The sequence below is a fragment of the Manis pentadactyla genome, chromosome 18, assembly GCF_030020395.1.
Source record: "Manis pentadactyla isolate mManPen7 chromosome 18, mManPen7.hap1, whole genome shotgun sequence".
In the NCBI taxonomy this organism is placed as follows: domain Eukaryota; kingdom Metazoa; phylum Chordata; class Mammalia; order Pholidota; family Manidae; genus Manis; species Manis pentadactyla.
In genome coordinates, this window is record NC_080036.1 from 27,949,714 (window position 1) to 27,972,450 (window position 22,737).

Genomic DNA, 22,737 nt, shown 5'->3' on the forward strand with positions numbered 1-22,737 from the left:
TACAGGTGGGGTGCAGTGGGTGAAGGTGGCCATGAATCCTCAGAACCCACTGTGGGAGAGTAAATCACTCTCTGCTCTGGCTAGTGCTGTGTATCTTTGTAACTGCACTGCTCACATGGTGTCACAGTGATAGGAATACATATGACTGGCCCCCCTCCAGTATACGAGTTGGCCCACATCGCGTTCACCTGTGAATCCCCCACACCTTGCACAGTCATTTCAAAGAATATATCAACAGTGCAAATGCTGTGTAAATTGTATTGTACAGTAGACATTAAAACAGAATTACCATATAGATACAATAAAGTACCCAACAATAAACTGAATCTAACAACCTCCCCAGGTTATTTTTAGGACAGATGATAGCAAATTCATCCAGAAGCTATTGCCATTATTCTTTATTAAAAACAAATTTATAGAGTAATCTAACTGATCTGAATTCAAGTACACAGTGTACTAGTTACTAGCTTTTTTTGAGAAAATCTTTAAATATAGATTAGAGCTAAATTTAAACTATTCTGCCTGCTCATCATGTTGGATCTTTTTGGATATTTACAAATTAGCATTATTTCTAAAATATCTTATAATTACCAGGGCACCTATATAATCTTAGTATTTTGGATAGTCCAGTACATTTTTTTTTCAGGCTTCTAATCCTGAAGATGCCATAGAATCACTGTTAAAATGTTTCTATTCCAAGTTGTTATGGGGAGGAAGCCATCTTTCTATTAATTTAATCTTGTAGGGCCCACTTGTGTCTAACTTTCCTGAATTAAGATAAAAAAAAATCTTGGCAATTTCCTTAATTCAAAGAATTTAAAACTTTCTTATTTACCTTTGTTTTACAGCAATTATCACAAGAAACATCTGGGTATTTCTTACAAAAATCAGGATTAAATCCAGTTTCACCAAAGTAAGCCAAAAGCTGTATTCTCCTGCATTCGGTTATATTTTCACAGTAGTGGACCATACTATACAAATTATTGATGTGAGTCTCTCTTGTATGATGGTTTCCATCTTTTTCCACTTAAAGAGATCAAAAACATAGTAAAACATACTTTAATTAGAGTAGCAAAATAGAAGAGTATCACAGAAACATGTAGAATAAAAGATTCACACTTTATTAAATGAAATAAAATTATTATTAATAGCATTATAGATCAACATTACATAATTCTCTATTATAATTAACTGAATATTTGTGTTCATCCCTCAAGTAGTTTTATGGGAATAAATGCAGACTGTTCAGGAGTAGCTGAAAATTTCCTGCAAACCTTTGTTATTCCCAATGATGAAACTCTGAATTATATTTAGTGTATTTATCAGACAAGCATGTGGTGAACTGAATACCTGAAGTAAGCAGAGCATGAAACTGGGGCAGTGGGCTCTGCGCGTCCCTCAGTTTCCTGGGTCAAAGTGGCTAAGCCGGCGGTTCAGAACCTGAGGGCCACGGGGCGCGCTGGGGTGCTGCCATGAACTCACAAGGGCACTTACAGGGTGTTGTAAATTTTTTTTCTTTGAAAATATTTTTAAAGTGGTAAACTATCAATAAAATCTATAAATAAAAAATAAAATTCACTATTTCAGCTATCTTTAATTGTACCATTTGGTGTTAATTATATCCATATTGCTGTGCAACCACTACTACTACTCATTTTTAGACCCTCCCATCCTGGACTGAAACTCTGTAGCTGTTAAACAGTAATTCCCCATTCCTACCTCCCCTAGGGCGTCCCGTTCAGATTTAAGGGACACCCAGCAATACCGGATCCCTGTGGAATACCACACACACTACTAGTTTGAGGCAGTTCATGGTCGTTCCCTCCAATGACGTCTTTGTGAAGATGAATTTTTAGCAGTTGCTATGACAAAAACAAGTACTTCCAGAAAATCCAGAAACAGGAAGTGCGGGTGGCAGGGTCCAATCTGATTCCAAGATTTGAGAACAACTTGTAAATACTTTCTATTCGTAAACAACTGTGGTTAGTTAAGAATGAAATACAAATTTTTTTTTTCTAGTTAGTAGTTTTTTCAAATGGCTGCTGAATATTTAGGACTTAAATACTCAGTAAACTGTTTAGACCCAACTTACTATAGGTTTCTGTTTAAACACAGAATGGACACACTTAAGCTTAGAAGTTGCACTCTTTCACTGACAAAGGTCTTGGTGCAGTACACGGGGCGTGGGCTTCGGAGGGAGCTGTCCCTGGCTGTCCCCAGCGCTCTGCCAGCCACTCACTAGCTCTGCGTGTTAGTTTCCTCCTCTGTGAAATGAGGATAGTCATGGACGAGTGTCTGGGGGTGGTGGTGACCACAGGGCACGAGGTGGCAGCACGTGGTGAGCACTGAGGGAACACTGCCCTGCCACCACCTCCCCTCCTACCCTGGCTGCTGCCACAGCAATGCTCCTGGGGGCACTGACAAAACCCTTCTGCAGCTCACTTTCTCACGGGGCTAACCTACCTCAACAGCTAGTGGTTATGAGCAAATAAAATGATCCATTATTTGGCATGGCGCTTGGGGGGGGCCATTCCCCATGCTCAGTATCTCTGCAGAGTTCATTCAAAAGTGGTTGCAAAATAGCAAATGTATTTAACCATCACAACACAGTAGAAAAATGGGGAAAGGACACTAATAAAATTCTAAAATATGTATTCACTTTAACCCAGCAAGTCTAAGTCTAGAAATTTATCCTATACAGATGATTGCATAAATGCTCAAACAGATCTGTTCAAGGATATTCAAAACTGCATTGTTGATAACTGAAAAACAATAAACCATCTAAATATCTATTAAAAGGGGACTAGTTAAATAAACATGCAATAACCATACTATGGAATTCTATGTAGTCAAGCTACACATATTAATTGGAGTCATAATTACATCTTGGTATTGCCTGAAAAAAAATCAGGTCACTATATTAATGTAAAAAAGGAACATACAATATAATCCCATTTACATTTTAAAATATAAGAGATAAGCACTAAATACGAGATATTGCCTATCTCTAATGGGAGGGCTGGGGATGAAATAGCAGAGGGCTGTATGGGGGGGGTTATTTCTTAACCTGAGTGGTGGTACATGGGAGATCACTATTTTTCCCATTTTACCTTTCTGCATGTTTGAAATATGTGTTATATGGAAGGAGGCATGCAGAAATTGGGTCTGGAAGGATATAAAGGAAATCACTAACTGGAATTATTTCTTAGGGCAGGAAAGGTATGGAAATTTTCTGCCTTATACATGTCTGTATCACTGAGTTTTACATAACAAGCATGTAATACTTTTATAATAAAAATGAAGTAAAATAAAATTTCCACAGCTATACAAACACCTCTATTTTTCTATGACTAAGAAAACTGGATCAAAAGTACCACAAGACGAGTAGATTCCTACTGTAGAGGACAGGGTATCTCTCCAGGGGAGCTTGGCTTACTCAGTATAAGCCTCTTCAGTCTGGTCACATCATGGTAGGTATAGAAAAGCAGGCAGTGAGATATTTCCCCATCTCTCCCAGCTCTCCCAGATTCCTGGTAGTAACCCTCCATGGATTTAGGAAGAGAAGCATGGATCACAAATCGCACGTCAGGTTTGTCAATCCCCATTCCAAATGCGATTGTCGCACAGATAACCTGATGTAAAAGCAGAAGCCTATTAGACTCAATGCACTTAAAGGAACATTTTAATAGATGCTTCTGAAAGCTTTATCCTTTATTTTACTTTAAAATGTACTCTTTAAACAATCTAATATCTTAACTTGATCCCACTGTTTAGCATGATGCATATGAGATTTTCATATGACCCCAGAAGGCAGAGAGAAGCTGGTGTGGGGGCACTGAGACCTGCTGTCACCGGGGAGGGGCGACAGAGGAGCAGCAGTTACCTCTTGTGCTGCCAGTTTGTTCTCTTAAATTTTGATATGTAGGTTTGAGGGGCGCTGCTCACACAGACATGCTGTCCAGTCAGTGACCATGAATGTGCTGCTCAGGAGCTCTGGGGTGTTCCCAGGGCCTGAGCCTTCAGAGGGTACTGCCGCCAGTGTCTCTGGTGACTCAGGACAATGGCATCCTCCCCTGCTCCAGGCTCACCACCCATTTTCCCAATGGCAGTAGCTGATCACACATCACAGCTCCTTTTATTCATAGCTGAGTTCAAAGTCAAAACCTGTGAAGTTTTCATTGGAACTCACACGGGTAAAGACTGAGAGTTGCTTATATTAGGAAAAAAGGGCTGGAGACCATGGATTCTGGCCTGTGCATATTACTTAGTGGAAACAAGGTGATAGTTAAATTTAAGGAGCTTGATAAATTGGTTTTTGGTAAAAAATCATTTTCAAGAATATCCATTTCAGTTGCAAATTCAGGACCCATTTAACTCAGATAAAAATGTTGTATCTCCAGGCAAAATTGTATTATACAAATAAAGCTTCAAGTTTTTTTTTAGCACTCAAAAAAATGACTTGCTACTGCAAGAACAGTATTTCAAAAGCAACTGAACTATCTGACAGCCAGACTGAGGCTAACGACATGATTTTAGTGACCGTGAGGACCAGAGAAGGGAAACGCAAGCCATGGAGTACGTGGATGCAAATGGGCACATTCATCAACGCTGCGAATGGCCGGGCCTGCACTCTCTGGGTTAGTCACCCCTCTAAATGTACAGAACTTTGATCAAAGGCAAATCTCCTTGGAAAGAGAATCTACCGTAGCCCCTAGCAGTTGGAGCGCAGTTGGAGAGGCTGCGGAGGGAGGTATGCTGGCCCTCAGTGTACCAAGAAGCCAGGCGCATGTCCCCAGGCGGGTGGGAACACAGAGGCTAGGCGGTCTGCAGGCTCTGAACGAGGCGATGATGAAGCCGCCTCCTTCTGAAAGCCCTTATTTCTTGTAGCAGGGAAAACTGGCTTTGTTGAGTTGTTATTTTCTTCTTTATTTCTGTGTTGCTTTTAAACTATCAGGCTATAATAACTTATTTGTGAAGAACAACAAGCAAGTTTTAGTCTCCTGTGCAAATCTAACAAGATCAAGGCTGCCACTTGGTTGTCATACACCTTGACTCTAAGGAGTAGCTGAACTGAGAGCAGAAACAATTCGATTAAAAACATACCACTAATCAATTTTTTAAAACCACATTTTTGATCAGTGTCATATATATATATATTTTTAATTAAGGTATTATTGATATACACTCTTATGAAGGTTTCACATGAAAAAACAATGTGGTTACTACATTTACCCATATTGTCAAGTCCCCACCCGTACCCCAGTGCAGTCACTGTCCACCAGTGCAGCAAGATGCCACAGATCCACTATGTCCCTTCTCTGTGATACACTGTTTCCCTGTGACCCCCAGACCAGGTGTACTAAACGTAATACCCCTCAATCCCCTTCTCCCTCCCTCCCCACCCCTCCCCTTTGGTAACCACCAGTCCCTTCTTGGAGTCTGTGAGTCTGCTGCTATTTTGTTCCTTCAGTTTTGCTTCATTGTTATACTCCACAAATGAGGGAAATCATTTGGCATTTGTTTTTCTCCGCCTGTCTTATTTCACTGAGCATAATACCCTCTAGCTCCATCCATGTTGTTTGCAAATGGTAGGATTTGTTCCTTTCTTATGGCTGAATAATATTCCATTGTGTATATGTACCACATCTTCTTTACACATTCATCTACTGATGGACACTTAGGTTGCTTCCAATTCTTGGCTATTGTAAATAGTGCTATGATAAATATAGGGGTGCATACATCTTTTTGAATCTGAGAACTTGTATTCTTTGGGTAAATTCCTAGGAGTGGGATTCCTGGGTCAAATGGTATTTCTATTTTTAGTTTTTTGAGGAACCTCCACATTGTTTTCCACAATCGTTGAACTACCTTACATTCCCACCAGCAGTGCAGGAGGGTTCCCCTTTCTCCGCATCCTTGCCAGCATTTGTTGTTCTTAGTCTTTTCGATGCTGGCCATCCTCACTGGTAGGAGGTGATGTCTCATTGTGGTTTTAGTTTGCATTTCCCTGATGATTAGTGATGTGGAGCAATGTTTCATGTGTCTGTTGGCCATTTGAATTTCTTCTTTGGAGAACTGTCTCTTCATATCCTCTGCCCATTTTTTAATCGGGTTATTTGCTTTTTGGGTGTTGAGGCATGTGAGTTTTTTAATATATTTTGGATGTTAACCTTGTCGGATATGTCATTTACAAATATATTCTCCCATACTATAGGATGCCTTTTTGTTTTGTTGATGATGTCCTTTGCTGTACAAAAACTTTTTAGCTTGATGTAATCCCATTAGTTCATTTTTGCTTTTGTTTCCCTTTCTCGAGGAGATGGGTTCAGGAAGAAGTTACTCATGCTTATATTCAGGAGATGTTTGCCTATGTTGTCTTCTAAGAGTTTTATGGTTTCACAACTTACATTCATGTCTTAAATCCATTTCGAGTTTACTCTTGTGTGTGGGGTTAAACAATAATCCAGTTTCATTCTCTTGCATGTAGCTGTCCAGTTTTGCCACCAGCTGTTGAAGAGGCTGTCATTTCCCCATTGTATGTCCATGGCTCCTTTATCATATATTAATCGACCATATATGGTTGGGTTTATATCAGGGTCTCTAGTCTGTTCCATTGGTCTATGGGTCTGTTCTCGTGCCAGTACCAAATTGTCTTGATTACTATGGCTTTGTAGTAGAGCTTGAAGTCAGGGAGCATAATCCCCCCAGCTTTATTCTTCCTTCTCAGGATTGCTTTGACTATTTGGGGTCTTTTGTGGTTCCATATGAATTTTAGAACTATTTGCTCTAGTTCATTGAAGAATGCTGTTGGTATTTTGATAGGAATTGCATTCAATCTGTAGATTGCTTTAGGCAGGATGGTCATTTTGACAATATTAATTCTTCCTACCCATGAGCATGGGATGTGTTTCCATTTATTGGTATCTTCTTTAATTTATCTCATGAGTGTCTTGTAGTTTTCAGAGTATAGGTCTTTCACTTCCTTGGTTAGGTTTATTCCTAGGTATTTTCTTCCTTTTGATGCAACTGTGAATGGAATTGTTTTCCTGATTTCTCTGCTAGTTCATTGTTAGTATATAGGAATGCCACAGATTTCTGCTTATTAATTTTGTATCCTGCAACTTTGCTGAATTCAGATATTAGATCTAGTAGTTTTGGAGTGGATTCTTTAGGGTACATGCATGTATATTATAGAATATTTATACTGTATATATAGACTTAAAAAAATTGAGAAGAATTGGCTTCCTTCTTGTTTCTCTATTCAATTTTTTTTATGGTTGAGATTACATATTTTTGAATTCTATTTTTCCCTACCTTTCTCCACTACTAACATTTAAACATTTTCGTAGTATTAAAAAATTATTCTTAAACTATTTTTAATGGCAGGAAGATACCGTAATGGAGTCAATCACTCCCTGGACAATTAGGCTATTAAGTACTAAGTAGCTATTAGGCTATTTACTATTAAAAATAACTGATGTAAATTCCACACCCCCTTTTCAGATCTGAGGCTCCTGAAACAGTCTGCCATATGGTTTTCCATAAAGGCCCTCATGAGCACTGCAGGAAATCACCCCTTACAGCATCCTCTCCAACAGCTGACAGAGATCCCAAGAGGTAAAAACAGTCTCTTTTAGATTTGAATTCCTTTGTTAATTAGTAAAATTGCACTTAAAAAATTGTACTTAGCCTTTTGTAGTTCCTTCTTTCCAACAGTCTCCTGATAGTCTAAGGTAAGCTATTTGAGACTCATGTTTTTCTTACTAAATTTTTACATATTCTTCTACAGCATATTTTATTTGCTAAATAAATTTCAGCTAAATAAATGTCTGATGTATTTCCTAATTTGCTGTTGCCTTTCATTTTGTTTATTGATATAAAGTGTTTAGTTGTTTAGGTTTTTAATAATTTTTAGCACTTACTTCCTTTGGGCTGTTTTAAAGCTTAAGTTCTCTTCTAATCGGAGTTCACACATTTTAAAATCCTGATACCTTTATTTACCTGTAATTAATTTTGATATGAGGACCTAAAATGATTCCCCTAATCAGGTAATCAGTATCACTAGTTGAATAATCTTCCCTTCCTCATAAATTTGAAATGCCTTCCTTATCATATATTGTTTTTATATTTTCCAGGCTATTTCTGTATTTCTGTTCCATTTGTCTATAAATGTATCACAAAGCCAGTGTTCATGCATTATTATTTTATTGTCAAATTCGTTTAGTTATTTTCATTTGAATATTCTTCCAGGCAAACTGTAGAAAATGTTTATCAAGGGGAAAAAAGCTGAAATTTTGATTAGTTAAACATATAAATGAATTTGGGAAAACTGACATTTGTAATTATTACAGTGAAGATAAGTCAACAATACATTCTTCTGAACTTTCACATATCTGAAAATGTCTTTCTGCTGATTCCACAACATAAATGACGACGAGCTGGGTATGAAATCTTCAGTCCCAGTCTTACCTCTTTCTTATTCTGAGGAGTCTGTTTCTGTTTTTTAATTTAGTGAGAGTCTTAGGCATGTCTGCTTCGTGTTCTTTTGTAGATTAACCTATTTCTTTATTTTCATGAATGTAATTTCTTTAGCTTTGTAAATCAAACTGAGTGCTGAATTATGTCTACCTGTAAGTTTTTCCCCAGTGATTTTGAGATAACTCTTTAAAATTTATATATTTCTTATGCACTTATTATATATATAATACCTTTGACTACCTATTTCAACTATCCTGATTTCTTCCTTGAGTACACTTATTCTTAGGTGAACCCCTATTCCTTTTCACAAACAAATATTGTCTGCTTTTTTCCCTTCAATTTTCATGTTTTTTTTTTTCCTTCACACTCTCAAGTTATTCACTACATCATTGCTTCAGATGTCTGCATTAATTCAGATCATTTGTGTCTTGATATATAATTTTTCTTATTTGGATAAACTGCATTCTTCTAGTGCATTTTCTTATTTGGATAAACTGCATTTTTATTTCTCCCTTCATGTCATCCTGTGATCTTCTTATGGTAAAATGTTTCTAGTTCACATAAATCGAGTCTTCTTACATCTTTCTGGGGATGCTAGGCTGTTATCTTCTAAGATTTTCTTCTGTTTTCCCTTAGAAAGTAATTTTGACAAAGAGTTTTTCCTCTGAATCTTCAGGGTAATGATTTCTTTTTTTGTGAGCTGAAAACTTCACAGGCTACAAAAAAAGCATTAATCATTTTCCTCAGAGTTACCCTTGCACTTAAACGGATTGGTCCAAGGCTGGCATTTGCCAGAGTACGGGATAGCTAGAACGTTCTCAGCTTTCCTCTTTGTTGATTCACTTGAGGAACATTGTCATTTCAAAAGTAGATGCTCAATATCATTAGTTACTAGGGAAATGCAAATCAAAATCACAATGAGCTACCACTTGACATCCACTGGGATGGATACAGTAAAGCAGGTAGACAATAGTAAGTGTAGATGAAGAAGCAGACACCTTGGAACCTCATCCACTGATGATGGGGATGTAAAATTCTGCAGCTGCTTTGGAAAGTCTGGCAGTTCCTCAAAAAGTTAAACATACACTTACCATATGACTGAGCAGTTCCACTCCCAGGTATCTACCCAAGAGAACTGAAAATATATTTATAAAAAAACTTGTACACAATGTTCACAGAAGCATTATTCACAAAAGTCAAAAAGTGGATACAACCCAAATGTTTACCAACTGAATGGATAACAAACTGTGGTCTATCCACACAATGGAATATTATCCAGTCACTAAAAGGAATGAAATACTGATACATGCTATGATGAGAAAAAATCTTAAAAACATTATGCTAAGCAAAAGAAATCAGTAAAGCAGAAGAACACATACTATATGATTCCAATTATATGAAATGTCCAGAATAGGAAAATTTCTATAGATGGATTAGCTGTGGTTAGTAGATTAACAGTTGCCAGGGACTGGGGAGTTGGGAGGGTGGGGAGTGGCTTCGAATGGGTATGGGGTTTCTTTCTGGGATGATGAATTGTCCTGGAATTAGATAATAGTGATGGTTATACAACTGTGTGAATATACTAAAAACCACTGACTTATAAACTTTGAAAGGCTGAATTTTACGGTATGTGAATTACATCTCAATAAGAAGTTTTTTTCTGATTTAAGAAAGAAAAATCAAGTCTCAAAACACTTTAGAAGTCTCAAAAAAGATCTGTTTTTAAATTCGAGACTTATTTACTACCTTTATGGTAAAAACAATTTTTATTCTACATGTGCAAGTTTGCTTACATGCTATAGATTGTTTACTTTGTTTGTTTTAGAAAATGTTACCTGGCAGCCATCCTGATTAATCCACTTGTGCTGTACTTCATCTCTGGCAGAATCACTGAGGCCAGCATGGTAAGCTAGAGCAGCGAGGCCATCCCTCTGTAATGTGTCAGCCATTGTGTCACACTCTCGCCTGGAGAGGCAGTAAATTATCCCTGAGTCATCTGCCAAGAAACCGAAACAGTATTCAGAAATGAAGACCTGTAAAATAAATAACAACACAACCTACATTATGTTCTTAGAAATACCTGAACCGTAAACAGGCCTCCAGTTTTCTTACAGCAGAGGAAGATCACATAGGTAGATTAATTTGAGCAAGGAATTCACGTGTACTGGAAATGACAAGGTTTGACCTGTAATCCTGTCCCTCTGAAGGATTCCTTAGGTGGACCTGGATGAAGGTGGGGCCCTTTCATACTGGCTATAAAATGGGAAGGCGCCCCCAACACAAACTTTTGGAAAGCACATGGAAGTGTGTATCGTGCAGTAGAAATGCTTCTACCTTCTAACTCAGTTTCCTTCTAGAAACAGAGTGGCACAAGGACTTACATGAAAAGTTTCATTTATAATTTTAAAAATGAGAAAAATTTTAACAGCCAACATTAGGGGAATAATTATGAAAGGTGATTACGAAATAAAATATACTGCAACCATTAAGTGTTTCCTAAATTTTCAAAAAGACATGACAGTGTGTTAAGACATAAAACAGGCTAAGGGTAGAAACACTGTATATACAATACGCTACAGAAAGAAAATGCTTACAGAAATTGCTGGGAGGAAATAAATCAGAATGTTAACAGTGACTTGAGGTGAGGTTTGTTTTTTGCTTTCTTCTGTGTTGCTTTTTAAGTTTTCTTCAGTGAGCATGTATTATGTTTATTGCTTTTAGGTATGTTATTTTAAAAATCAAAAAATAAAAGGAATTAAAGAAAAAGTCATCTCTCTATGGCAGAGCCAAAGGGAGAGATACACAAACTAAGCTGCTTATTTATATTAGCTGCCTAGGAGAGTGAAACTAATTACTTCTTCCTGGTCTATCCCTGCATTGTTTGATTTGTTCAAACAAATAAGTATACTACTTTTTAACGAAACAGATGTTTAACCAAAAACTCTCCATGGAAAAATGGAAAAGAGGTACATGGAAAACTACCATGAATTTCAGAATCTCATTTTAGTTAATATAACTTAAAGGCAGACACATTTGGGGAAGGCACCAAAACAAAGAGCTATATAACTCATGCACTGATAGCAGCGAGAAGAAAAACACTGAAACCATTAATTATAACACAGGTGCAATAGGAGGGAATATTTGATATATTTTTTGTTAAGGCTTATTGTTATCAAACCAAGTAAGATCTTACAATTTCCAGAACTGAGAGAGTTGCAATATTCTGCTCTAAATAGCAAGTTAGTGCTATCATAATGAGAAAAGAAATGTTTAATATGCAATTTTCCATATTCTATTGTGGTTCTAAAAAGACATTTATTCATCACTTCTAGACATAAATTCATCACATGCCGTACTCACGTGGATGATGCTTTCTGATCCATCCTAAGCAATCAAATGCCACCTTTTTAGGCTTTTTTGGTAACACATAATACTTTAGGTTATGCCTGTTAAAGCTCATGCTAAACCTAAAAGAAATTCCAAACATAAAATTTTGTTATGAGAAAATAGTTTTAGCCATCTTCAAAAATTAAGCACTGATTTCCCACAATGCAAACCCGATTTTGAAGTTATCTTAAACTGAATATTGTCACTGGCAGCTTTCAAAACAGAACACTGCAAGGGAAATTTGGTTGAGTTAACACAAAGGGTGATAAGGAAGGGATTCTATGGGACTAAGATGACAAAGAATTAGAAGGAACATAAGAACAACACGCAGAAGAGAAAGGTAAGTGAGAAGCTCCGTCTCCGAGAAGAGGCTAATTAAAGCAAGGATAGACAAAACATTACTTAAAAGATTAAGAAAGCCACGGAGAAACACACATTTCTAGGCCAGCAATGTTCCCCAACTGTGGTGGGCGTCCGTGAAGAGCTGATGGCAGGGCACAGGGAGATGTAGCCTCACAGGTCACAGCTCCTTACTGGCTCTGCGCCCAGAGGCAAGGCGGCTGATGAGACCGCCTCCTCCCCGGGCCCCGCGCTCCCGGGCCCCGCCTCCTCCTCCCCCTGCCGTAGGGAGCGCTTTCTCGCCATCACCGCCTCTCGGGTGTTTCAGTCTCTTCGTGGATTCTTCCCTTTCTGTCTCTGAATGTGTTCTAGGACCCCCCATCCTACGAACAAAAGCTTCTCCTGGCCCTATTCTCCCTTGCAGCTGACCTTTTTCCCCTGCACTTCTTTGCTTCCCACCAATGACAAGTTTCTCAGAAGACACCGATGCCCCCAACCAACTAACCGTACGTGCAATTTCAGTTCTCAACATTTCCATTCTGGCTTTTGCCATTACCATTCTACCAAAATTGTTTTATTAAAGCTTTTAAAACTGAAGAAAGGTGAGGGGGTTGTTGCAGGGTCCTTGACCCTGCAGGGACCCCCACGGCCCCAGTTCCAACATCTCCAGGGGAAGGAGACACACCGCAGAACAGGTGGAGGCCAGAGCGTAGACATCCCCGAGCCCGGGCTGAGCGGCGGAAACAGACCTGAGCTGCGACGACCTGTGCTGAGGAGGCGGCCCATACACTGCGGCGGTGATCAGAGGCAGGGAAGAGGAGGAGCAAACCGTTGGCTTTCCTTGCACTGCGGGCCAAGCTGGATGGGCCTGGTAGTGTTGCAGCGTGGATGGGATAAACGCGTTTGGTGTTAGGACTAAAGCACGGCTCCCTGGGGAGGGCACCCGCGTTCCTGAGCGCTGCCATGCAGGTAAGAAGGCCGTGCCGGAGGCACAGTGACCTCCCAATGGATGCTTCCCAGACCTCGCTCTCCCTGGACTCTCCGTCCCGCCACGGTGTTGGCTGTCCTTGCTGAAAACCGCTATCAGCTCTCACAGTTCACCTTCCTGCAGCGTTTTCTCCCCTCACCTCTGCCTTCTTCCTCTGCTGACTCCTTCTGTGGGAATCACCCACAGCGCTTGGCCCTTTTCCTCTCCCCCTACATCACCTTTTCAGGGACCTCACTCCCACTGCTCTATCAGCACCCAACTATCATCCCATGAGCCCCAGGTTTGCCCCCAGCCTAGACCTCTTTTCAGAGTTCTGAACCACAGAACTTCTTCCTTGCCCAGGGGTCTAAAATAGGGGTATGCATAACCCTAAGGTTCACAAGGACTTTCCAAAGGTACACCAACAAGACGACCTTTCCAGATTCTCCATTTGCATGCGTACTTTTGCCCAAAAGTCTGATCTGAGAAGGCTCCTGGGGTCGGCTTCCGGCTGGTCACTCTTGACCTGTTTTCCTTTTAGAATTGTCCTCTCACTTTCTAAAAACCAACCAACCAACCCTTCTTTTCACCCATTCTGAGCTTTACTATTGTGCACTGTTCCATGTTTAAAAGCCTCCAGATCACCAAACAAAACAAGCTGAAATACAGTCTGGGTGCGGGTGGAATTCTCTTTAATCAAAGTACCGGAAACCCTTGGGAGAGCTTCAGGTCTTTAAGTGCTTTACATATTTCTGTCAGGAGTAAAGTGTAACATCAGGAATGAAGTGTTTTCATCCTTACTGGGAAGTTCAGACTTCAGATGTTCGGAGAGTAAGGGGTGGGGTGAGATGATTTCCAGCTTAGGATGGCGCACCTTCCCGCCTGACTACTGTCCCAGAACGCACTGCTCTGAGAGTCCTGGGAGACTACTTGCAAACACTGTTTTGAAACCATTCCTCTTATGATACCATCTGTATGTACAAAACACTCAGAGCTCTCTTCTGCTTGAAATGCCAGAAGAACGTGTGGCAGATTGTGGCAAAAAAGGCAGTAGTTAAAAGACCAGTATATCCATGGACTATTTTGACTGTTCTCAGGTAAGTATTTATTAATCACTGCCACAGCAAAGGAAACTGCAGTCCTGACAAAATTACAGCAGAAAAAGAATTGTCCAGGAATACAAAGGACGTAGATAATCTCAAAACTCATTTGAGTTGGTTTGGGCTTAAGTTGGGAATGGCATGAGTCTCCCTACCAAGAATGCTCAAATGACTATACATAAGAATGGCCTTTTTGCTACTTCCAACATTTTATACTACTCTTTAATTTCAGAACAATGTTTTGTGCATTAAAAAAAAAAGCTTTTGACCAAAAAGGAGAGACAATAGCAAGTGCTGGTGGAATCAGAACCCACTTCCTTACTGGTGGGAATGTAAAATGGTGCAGCTATTTTGGAAAACAGTCTGGCAGTTTTTCAAAATGTTAAAAATAGTGATCATATGACCCAGCAATTCCACTCCTGGGTATATACCCAAGAGAAATCAAAACACAGGTCTACACAAAAACTTGTATGTGAATGTTCATAGAATTATTCATAAGCGCTAAAAAATGGAAATAACCCCAATTTTCACCCAATATTCATAAATATGCTGCCCATACAATGGAGTATCATATAGCAATAAACTTTGAAAACGTGCTAAGTAAAAGAAGCTGGTTACAAAAGACTGGGTGTTGGATGATTCCATTTATATGATGTCCAGAAAAGGCAAACCTATAAACAGAAGGTAGATTCATGGTTGCCTAGGCTGGTGGAGGTGGTGAGAAGAAAGGGGAACTGACTATTGATGGAAAATGGGTTTTTACAAGGAGATGGACACATTCTAAAATGGATTGGTGGTAATGGCTACGCAAGTTTGACTATAATAAAAACTAACTGAATGGTATACTTTAAATAGGTGAATTGTATGGTATTGTGGATTATATCTCAAAAAAGCTGTTATTAAAAACATCTGGCACATAACTGAGACTTTTTTTTGATTTGTGACGTAATTGAAAAAACTTAGAAATGTTAATTGGTTAAACACTTTACTCATACTAAAAAAAAATAAAATGAATGAGATTAGGACATTAAGTTGTGGATGGATCTTAGATCCAATTAAAGCCAAAACAAACATCTCTACAACAAAAGGACTGCTCAACTCCAGCAGGTGGGCCACTAACTAAAAAAGTATTCACATAGTTTGTTGTAACTACATATGACAGCATCTTACATGGCCTGTTGGAAGATGGGATGTTTGGAATTAACAAATATTCTAGAAAGAGTTCTCATCAACTGATGAATGGACATAAAATCCTTATACAATGAGGATTATTTGGCCATAAAAAGGAAGTACTGACCCATGCTACAATGTGGAGAACCCTTGAAAACATCATGTTCAGTAAAAGAAGGTGGGCATGAAGGAGAGAGGAGTGGTATTAATGAGCACCAGGTTTCTTTCTGGGGTAGGAAAAATGTTCTAAACTTAGATCTGGGGGATGATTGCACAACTCTGTGCAAATACAAAAAACCCCACTGAATTCCAACCTTTAAATAGGTGATTTTATAGTGTGTCAATTATATCTCAATAAAGATTTTATTTCTTAAAAACAACTTTGAATTCCATTTTATCTTCATTAAGGGAGTACTGATGTTGACATTAAAATGGTAAATATTATTAGGTCTGGAGTGTGAAACTCATGTCACTGTAAGTGATGTATCAGGAAATGGAATCATCTTGGCTCAGTTCCTGTTGCTCTTGGAACTGAGATGGCTGTAATGGGGATGTGCACCAAACAGTCTATGTGAATTGAGAAATAAAGATTTTCTTTATACATATGTAAGAAAGTAAGTCTAATCTGGCTGACTGGTTTGACAATGAACACTGGCTTTGCCAACAGGTCACATGATCATTTTATCTCATTTGAAAGAGTTAATGGCAGCCACAAAGTTTTGACAAAACTATTATTTAAAAGCATATCACACAACAAAAATGTATGTCAAAAACATATTAGGAAAGGGGTACTGAAGCTAATAGTATTTTGATTTCCCTAACTCTTCCGAGTATATTGGATATAAGGTTCATTTATGTGAAAGAGTAACAAGAATATTTAGTAGTCATTAAGTAAGTCTTGGTAAAGCATCATTTATTTACTTATATTCCCCAGAAAAAGTGAGTAACTTATGATATGATTTGACCTGGGAAGTGATATGATTTGCCAGTCAGATGGCTTCCAATTCTTTGTTTTCCATAAAATTTCTGAACCTAATTGAGTTGTTGGCTGACAGGTTATTAAAAATAATTTCTGATGACAGATCATTACGTAATTTTGGCATATACATCAGAAGGAATTCAAATAATCGAGTGTTACTGGTTAAAAAAAAAAACTTTCCACGCCCATCTACATGTTTATGTGGCAGTTTCTCAATGCTTATGTGTATAAAAATAAGAAATATGATCTGACTTGATTCATCCAAAGATATATGAACTAATTGAAAAAAGAAAGCCCTATCTCATTAAGTTACACATTCCCAATCAAAATTTATGCTTAAGAATTACCTAGAAATATATTTTAAGGAATTCTAATTATTTATGTATGACTAATGATTATAATAATTCAATCTGAAGAAAATTTTGGTAAGAAAAATTTTAAACTATTTTAAATTTATATTCATATATTTACACACATATTTTCCTTACAGGTAAGTATGACAAGAGTAAACAAATAAGACTTCATGCATAAAAATATAATATCTTAGGATAAAATTTCATGGAGAAACTGAAAGAGAAATGTGAATACAAGAAAAAGGAAAAATGCAAAATAACCTGTTAAAGAGCTAAAATTTTTAATGTGTTTTCTAAGTGGGTGATAGGAGGTACAGAAATGCTATTAATTATATTTACATTCTGCTGGGTACATTTAAAAGGGCTAGTAATGTATATCAACCATACTACAATTAAAAAAAATTTTTAAAGGGCTGGGTGATAATTTATTTTAAAATGTTATTTACAGCAGACCACATTCTCTTTATTTAAACCCATGTTGTTAAGAATTGTTTAAGTGTCAGGTTAACAGTGTACAAGTGGTGCAGTTTTCCAAAATTGTTTTAGAATGCACATGTGACCAAAGAAAGTCTGAAGATTGCTGTCTTAGCCATCACCTCACCCCTTGGATACCCTGAACACCAGACACCTAAAATCACAAGTCCTACACAGCTCCACTTCTCCCCCTTGTCCCCAGCCTTCTGATCTCCTGCGTCTCCAGCCATGGTCAATGGCACTACTACTCAGCATACCAGAAACGAGCATAAACGTCCACAACATGGACTTTTCTTAGCCCAGTCGTGTCAATTCAGCTCTGCTTTCTCTCTTGACTCTCTCCTCCCTCTTCTACCACTGCCACCATCATCAGCTGTCTCCTAGATGCTTCACCAGGGCTCCTCAAGGGTTATCCTGCCTCTCATCTCTTGCTCCTCCACTCTGTCTTCTACTCCACTGCCAGGGTTATCATCATTCTACCATAAAGTTCGGATAAGCCACTTCCCAGGTCAAAATGCCTACAGGATAAAGTTCAAACACTTTACCATCATGATATACAAACAAGGCCCTCCGTGTTCTGATCTCAAGCCACATTCCCAGGATCATCCCTTCTCTATATTTCTCTATTTACCTATGGATTATTTACCATTCCTTGGGCCTGACCTATACTTCCATGTTAGAAACTTCAGCCTTGATTCTCACTCTTTACCTGTTAAGATGCCATTCATCTACCACTTCATACCCACTACGATGGATATGATCAAAAAGACACACAGTAACAAGTGTTGGTGTGAATGTGGAGAAACTGCAACCTTCATACACTGCTGAAGATAATGTGAATAGTGCCACTGCTCTAGAAAACAACCTGGCAGTTCTTCAAAAGGTTATTAAATGCAGAGTTAGCATGTGACCAAACAATTCTACACTTTGGTATATGCTCAAGAGAAATGAGAACATATGTCCATATGACGACTTGTACACAGATGCTCATGGCAGTGTTATTCACAAAGCCAAAAATGGAAACAACTCAAATATCCATCATATAGTGAATGAAAAATAAAACAGATTTGTCATTACAAAAGAATGAAGTACCAATACGTGCCACTACAACATGGCTGAGCCTTGAAAATGCTATGTTCACTGAAAGAGGCCAGTCACAAAAGGTCACATATTGTATGATTCTACTTAGATGAAATGTCCAGAGGAGGCAAAAATCTGTGAAGAATAAAGTAGATAAGTGGCTGACTAGGGCCAGGAAGATGGGGAATACTAGGGGTTGATTGCTAATGGGTATGGGATTTCTTTTAAGGGAGACAAAAATGTTCTAAAATTAGATAATGGTAGGGCTGCACAACTCTGTGAATAAACAAAAATCACAGAATTGTATACTTCAAATAGGTGAATTTTAAGGTCTGTAAATTATATCTCCATAGAGCTGTTTATAAAACCACCCATCCTACAAAACCTGTCTCCTTTATAAACCTTAGCTGACCCTTACTCATTACCAGTTAGTTGTTATTTCGGGTTACAGTTAATCTTATCTTCCTGAGTCCCTGCAGTCATAAAATACATCTCTAATTACCACTTCCTTCATTCTGCAGTTTGATATAAAATGTAAAGGGTTCTGAAACTAGACGGTTTAAGTTCTCACTCCACCAGTTAGGGGTAGATCTCGTTCAAGTTATTTCATTTCTCTGTGCCTCAGTTTCTTCATCCGTAAAGTGAAGAAAACAGGAATATTTACCTCATGAGACTTAATGTGGATAAATTTGTAATATGCATAAAATGCCAGGAATAGTGCCTGGCACACTGTATAGGCTAGATATGTAAGTGATAGCTAACATGGTTGTATTAACTATCTATATGTCTGTCTCTTTTCTCAGTTATTTTAATGTCCTAAGGAGAAGGAATCATGTATTCTACTATCCATCCTGTATTTCCCAGAGGAAGAATACTATCACAGACTGGCACTGGGAGGGAAGCATGGGGGCCCTGGCTTCAACCCTAGGGACACCTGCCTTTACTGGGGCCATGACAAGCAGCAGTCGGGCAAATCTAATCCCACAAGGGGTCTATAGACAGAAAAGAAGGTCAGGAAAAATGTACCAGAAAAGAGTTTGTTAAAATCTTCTACTTCATTAAGGGACTTAAACCCTCCCAAATATAGAAGTACCAAATATATTAAGGAGTCAATTGACTTGCTCCAATTTTCATATTTTACCCACATTTACCAAAATTCCTCCATATGTTTCATTTATTCATTTTTACTGAGTGCCAATTATGCACAATGCACCACATGCTAGACTCAGGAAATGTACAATCTTGTTTTTCCAGGCAGATCTCCTCCTCACAGTACTAGGAAAAGAAAAAGATACTGAGGGTGCGTGCCTCTAAATACATATGCGCAATGTTTACTTGAACAAAAATGACAAATTCTGTTACTTACAAAAAGTTATTCAAAAGGTGAATTGAAATTAAATAGTTTCTTTTAAGTATGGGCATTTGGCAATTAATATTACTGATCTAAAAGAATAGCAGATTATACCTGGCATAACCTGATGGAAAATAGCTAAAAACACTATTAAAAAAAAAAGCTTTCATAGTCAACGTGGTAGTTATTAGAAACAGATTTCTAAAATGTAGGTCATTCACTAGAACCTAAAATATAAAATGCCACCTTAAATGTAATGTTGAAATATACATCAATTATCAAAGCAAAATATCTTTTTTCCTCCAAATTTGATATAAATAACCTTCTGCGAGTGAGACTGAGTTAAAGAATTCCATCCCAAATCTTATGATTACACACACACAAAATTCTGAGGGCTGTCAAATTCTTGCACTCAAGAATGTCAGTTCAATCTGCAAAGGTCTCTAGCTACCTGAAGCTCATGGCCCCTGCATATCCTTCATACGGTGCTTTCAGTTCTTCTCATAACCCACTGAGATGCTGTTCTTTTTCTGACTACAATATTTATAGAGCTGATTATTGTCTTTATTCCCAAATAAACAAAAGGTGTGCTTTAAAAATTCACCCCAACAGATTAGTCATTATTCCTTCAGACATTCCTCAAACTCAAAGCACCTGCTAATAAGAAGGAAAAATACTTTTACCCTGGCACACAACAGCTGGTTAAGTAAATATTTGCTGAGCAAATGAACCTATCAGAGAATGCTTGTGTCTCTACAAACTCACACAGAGGCACAAAATAATCCAGTGTGATCTACTCATATGGGGACAGTTTTAATAGTATATAGGTAATTATGGCTTTGGTGGCAATAAGTGGCTCTGGCTGCTGAGATGAAAACAAAGTAAAAAGCTGCTATATGGTTTTTGTACTATTTCCAGCACCCTGAATGTAACTAGGATTTCAGGGCAAAATGGCAAAGCAGGGCCATCTGTTCATTTCATGCTGTATACACTAGGGTCCCATGGGAGCCAAAACTAGATAAATAAAGGCTGAGTGACTACTGGGACCACCCTGGGATTAACAGGTACAGCATGCACTTTATCCCTGCTTCCAGAGTAGGTACCTGGACAGTTTTAATTTCAGTGAGTAAAGAGAAGTCGTACAGCCCTGGTTCCTAAATTCTGGGGCACATCGGAATCACTTGGGGATTTTAAAAGAACACAGTGGCACCCAGTCCCCCAATTCTAAAATGGTATCAGGTGCAACCTGGGCATTGGGATTTCTAAGGCTCCGAGGGTGATCCTAGTGTCAATCTGAGAACGACTGCCCCAGGGTTTTTAGATTCATGACTTTCAACAACTTACACCTGAGGCCTGAGAATCTTCAGCTGGGTGAGAATGTCCTTCTGGACTCTGGGATTAGCCGTGGCAGTAAGAGCCATCACTGGAACACAGGGGAACTTCTGGCGGAGCATATTCATTCTTTTGTAATCTTGACGGAAATCATGTCCCCACTGGTTGGAAAAAAAAAAATACTGCTTTCAGACTATTTGGATCTTCCTTATATTAAAAAGCAAATACTCATTATATTATGAACCACATTATTCTTCAGTGAAATAGCAGAATAATTCAATGTTTTTCTTCTTCAGTTCTGAAAATATATTTATGTCGGTAGCAAATGTAAAGACATTAAAAACAGTATTTACCTGACTGACACAATGTGCTTCATCAATAACAAAACGTGCCAGGAGCTTTCTCTCGTACAGATTTTCCAGAGTAGAAATCAGTCTATTGCTTGCACAGACCTAGAAGGTATTAATCAGACATTTAAAATCATTTAAACACCCCATCACCTTAAGGAGCTATATTATAACCTACACATAAAATTGGTTCTTATTTCAATCTATGAGGCGAATTAGCAGAAGTAATAGAAAAAAGCAAATGAGACATTTTAGAATGTTCACACACATTCAGCTTAGCAAACAGTTACGTATTAGGGTCAGTGGTTCCAAAATGTTTTTTTTTTTTTTGGCAGGGGAGGGGAGGTATAGATGAACTAAGTGAAGGAGGAAAAAAATCAGTGAGAATGTTGGATGTTTTGATCTGGGTGACAGTTACATGAATGTATGCACATGTCAAAATGCATCAAGCTGTAAACTAATATCTGCGCAATTTACTGTATGTACCTCAATATAAAAATAATATAAAAATTAAAAAAAACAACTTTTTCTCTGCCTTAATATATATGTGGGCCACTACACATTTACACTGGTAACAGGGCTGCTAATGTGTGTTATGGGCATTCATGTTGTTTGGAGAAAAAATATACACACACACATATATGTATGTATGTATACCTATACTTCATACTGTATCCATGATGGGCTTAGAAGCAAGGACATCCCAGTAGCAATGACCACATCTGGCATCCCGTCTTGACAGAGACATGTCAAAAGGACACATAAGCCAGTCTGATGGATCTCCCCCACTGGCCAAATCAAGGACAATTAAAACACAAAATTTATGATAACTATCACCCACTGAATAAGTTAAGAATCTATGACTTCATACTGATAAAAGTAAGTATGTGGATAAAAGGGAAAGCTGTTCCTTAGAGTGAAATGCCTACTAAATCATAAAAATCATCATTTGGCATCCTGTTTGTAGTAACTGATGGGGAATCATCATTAGATGAAAACCTCAGTTAAAGTCTGATGAGTAATAGGATATTAACATAGTCTCAGAGTATCCCACAACAGGATACCTAGATCACAGGCCAAAATTCCAGGAAAAAAATTTTTTTTTAATTACTAATCACAGAAAAAAAGAAAGAAAAAGAAAGTAATTTTACAGTGGAGAAATCTGGTAGACATCTTTAACCCAGTGATCAAAGTTCACTGATAATACCAGTAATAGGATGACTTGCCTTCTAATGATTCTTGATACAATGAACTGAAAACACATCACCACTTCTGATATTCCTGCTTAAATGCCTAACAGGAATCTAATCATGAAAAAACAAACTGATAAGTCAAAACTGAGGGGCAGTGCTCAAAACAACTGGCCTTCACTCTGTGTAA

General features: G+C 38.2%; 1 protein-coding gene across 8 annotated transcripts in view; it reads right to left on the bottom strand.

Moving 5' to 3' along the window:
- BLM (BLM RecQ like helicase) overlaps positions 1-22,737 on the bottom strand; it is an 86,736-nt gene that overhangs the window by 16,826 nt on the left and 47,173 nt on the right. For 5 of the 8 annotated variants that reach the window (XM_036931793.2, XM_057494813.1, XM_036931792.2 and 2 more), the window contains 6 exons: positions 21,364-21,462; positions 21,023-21,171; positions 11,839-11,945; positions 10,314-10,474; positions 3,437-3,632; positions 836-1,026 (listed from right to left, as the gene is read on the bottom strand). In XM_036931793.2, the coding sequence (XP_036787688.2) occupies positions 836-1,026; positions 3,437-3,632; positions 10,314-10,474; positions 11,839-11,945; positions 21,023-21,171; positions 21,364-21,462 (903 nt within the window). Of the gene's footprint in view, positions 1-835; positions 1,027-3,436; positions 3,633-10,313; positions 10,512-10,558; positions 11,411-11,838; positions 11,946-21,022; positions 21,172-21,363; positions 21,463-22,737 lie in introns of those variants that run through there. The other 3 variants (XM_057494816.1, XM_057494815.1, XM_036931795.2) reach the window with 3 other exon arrangements.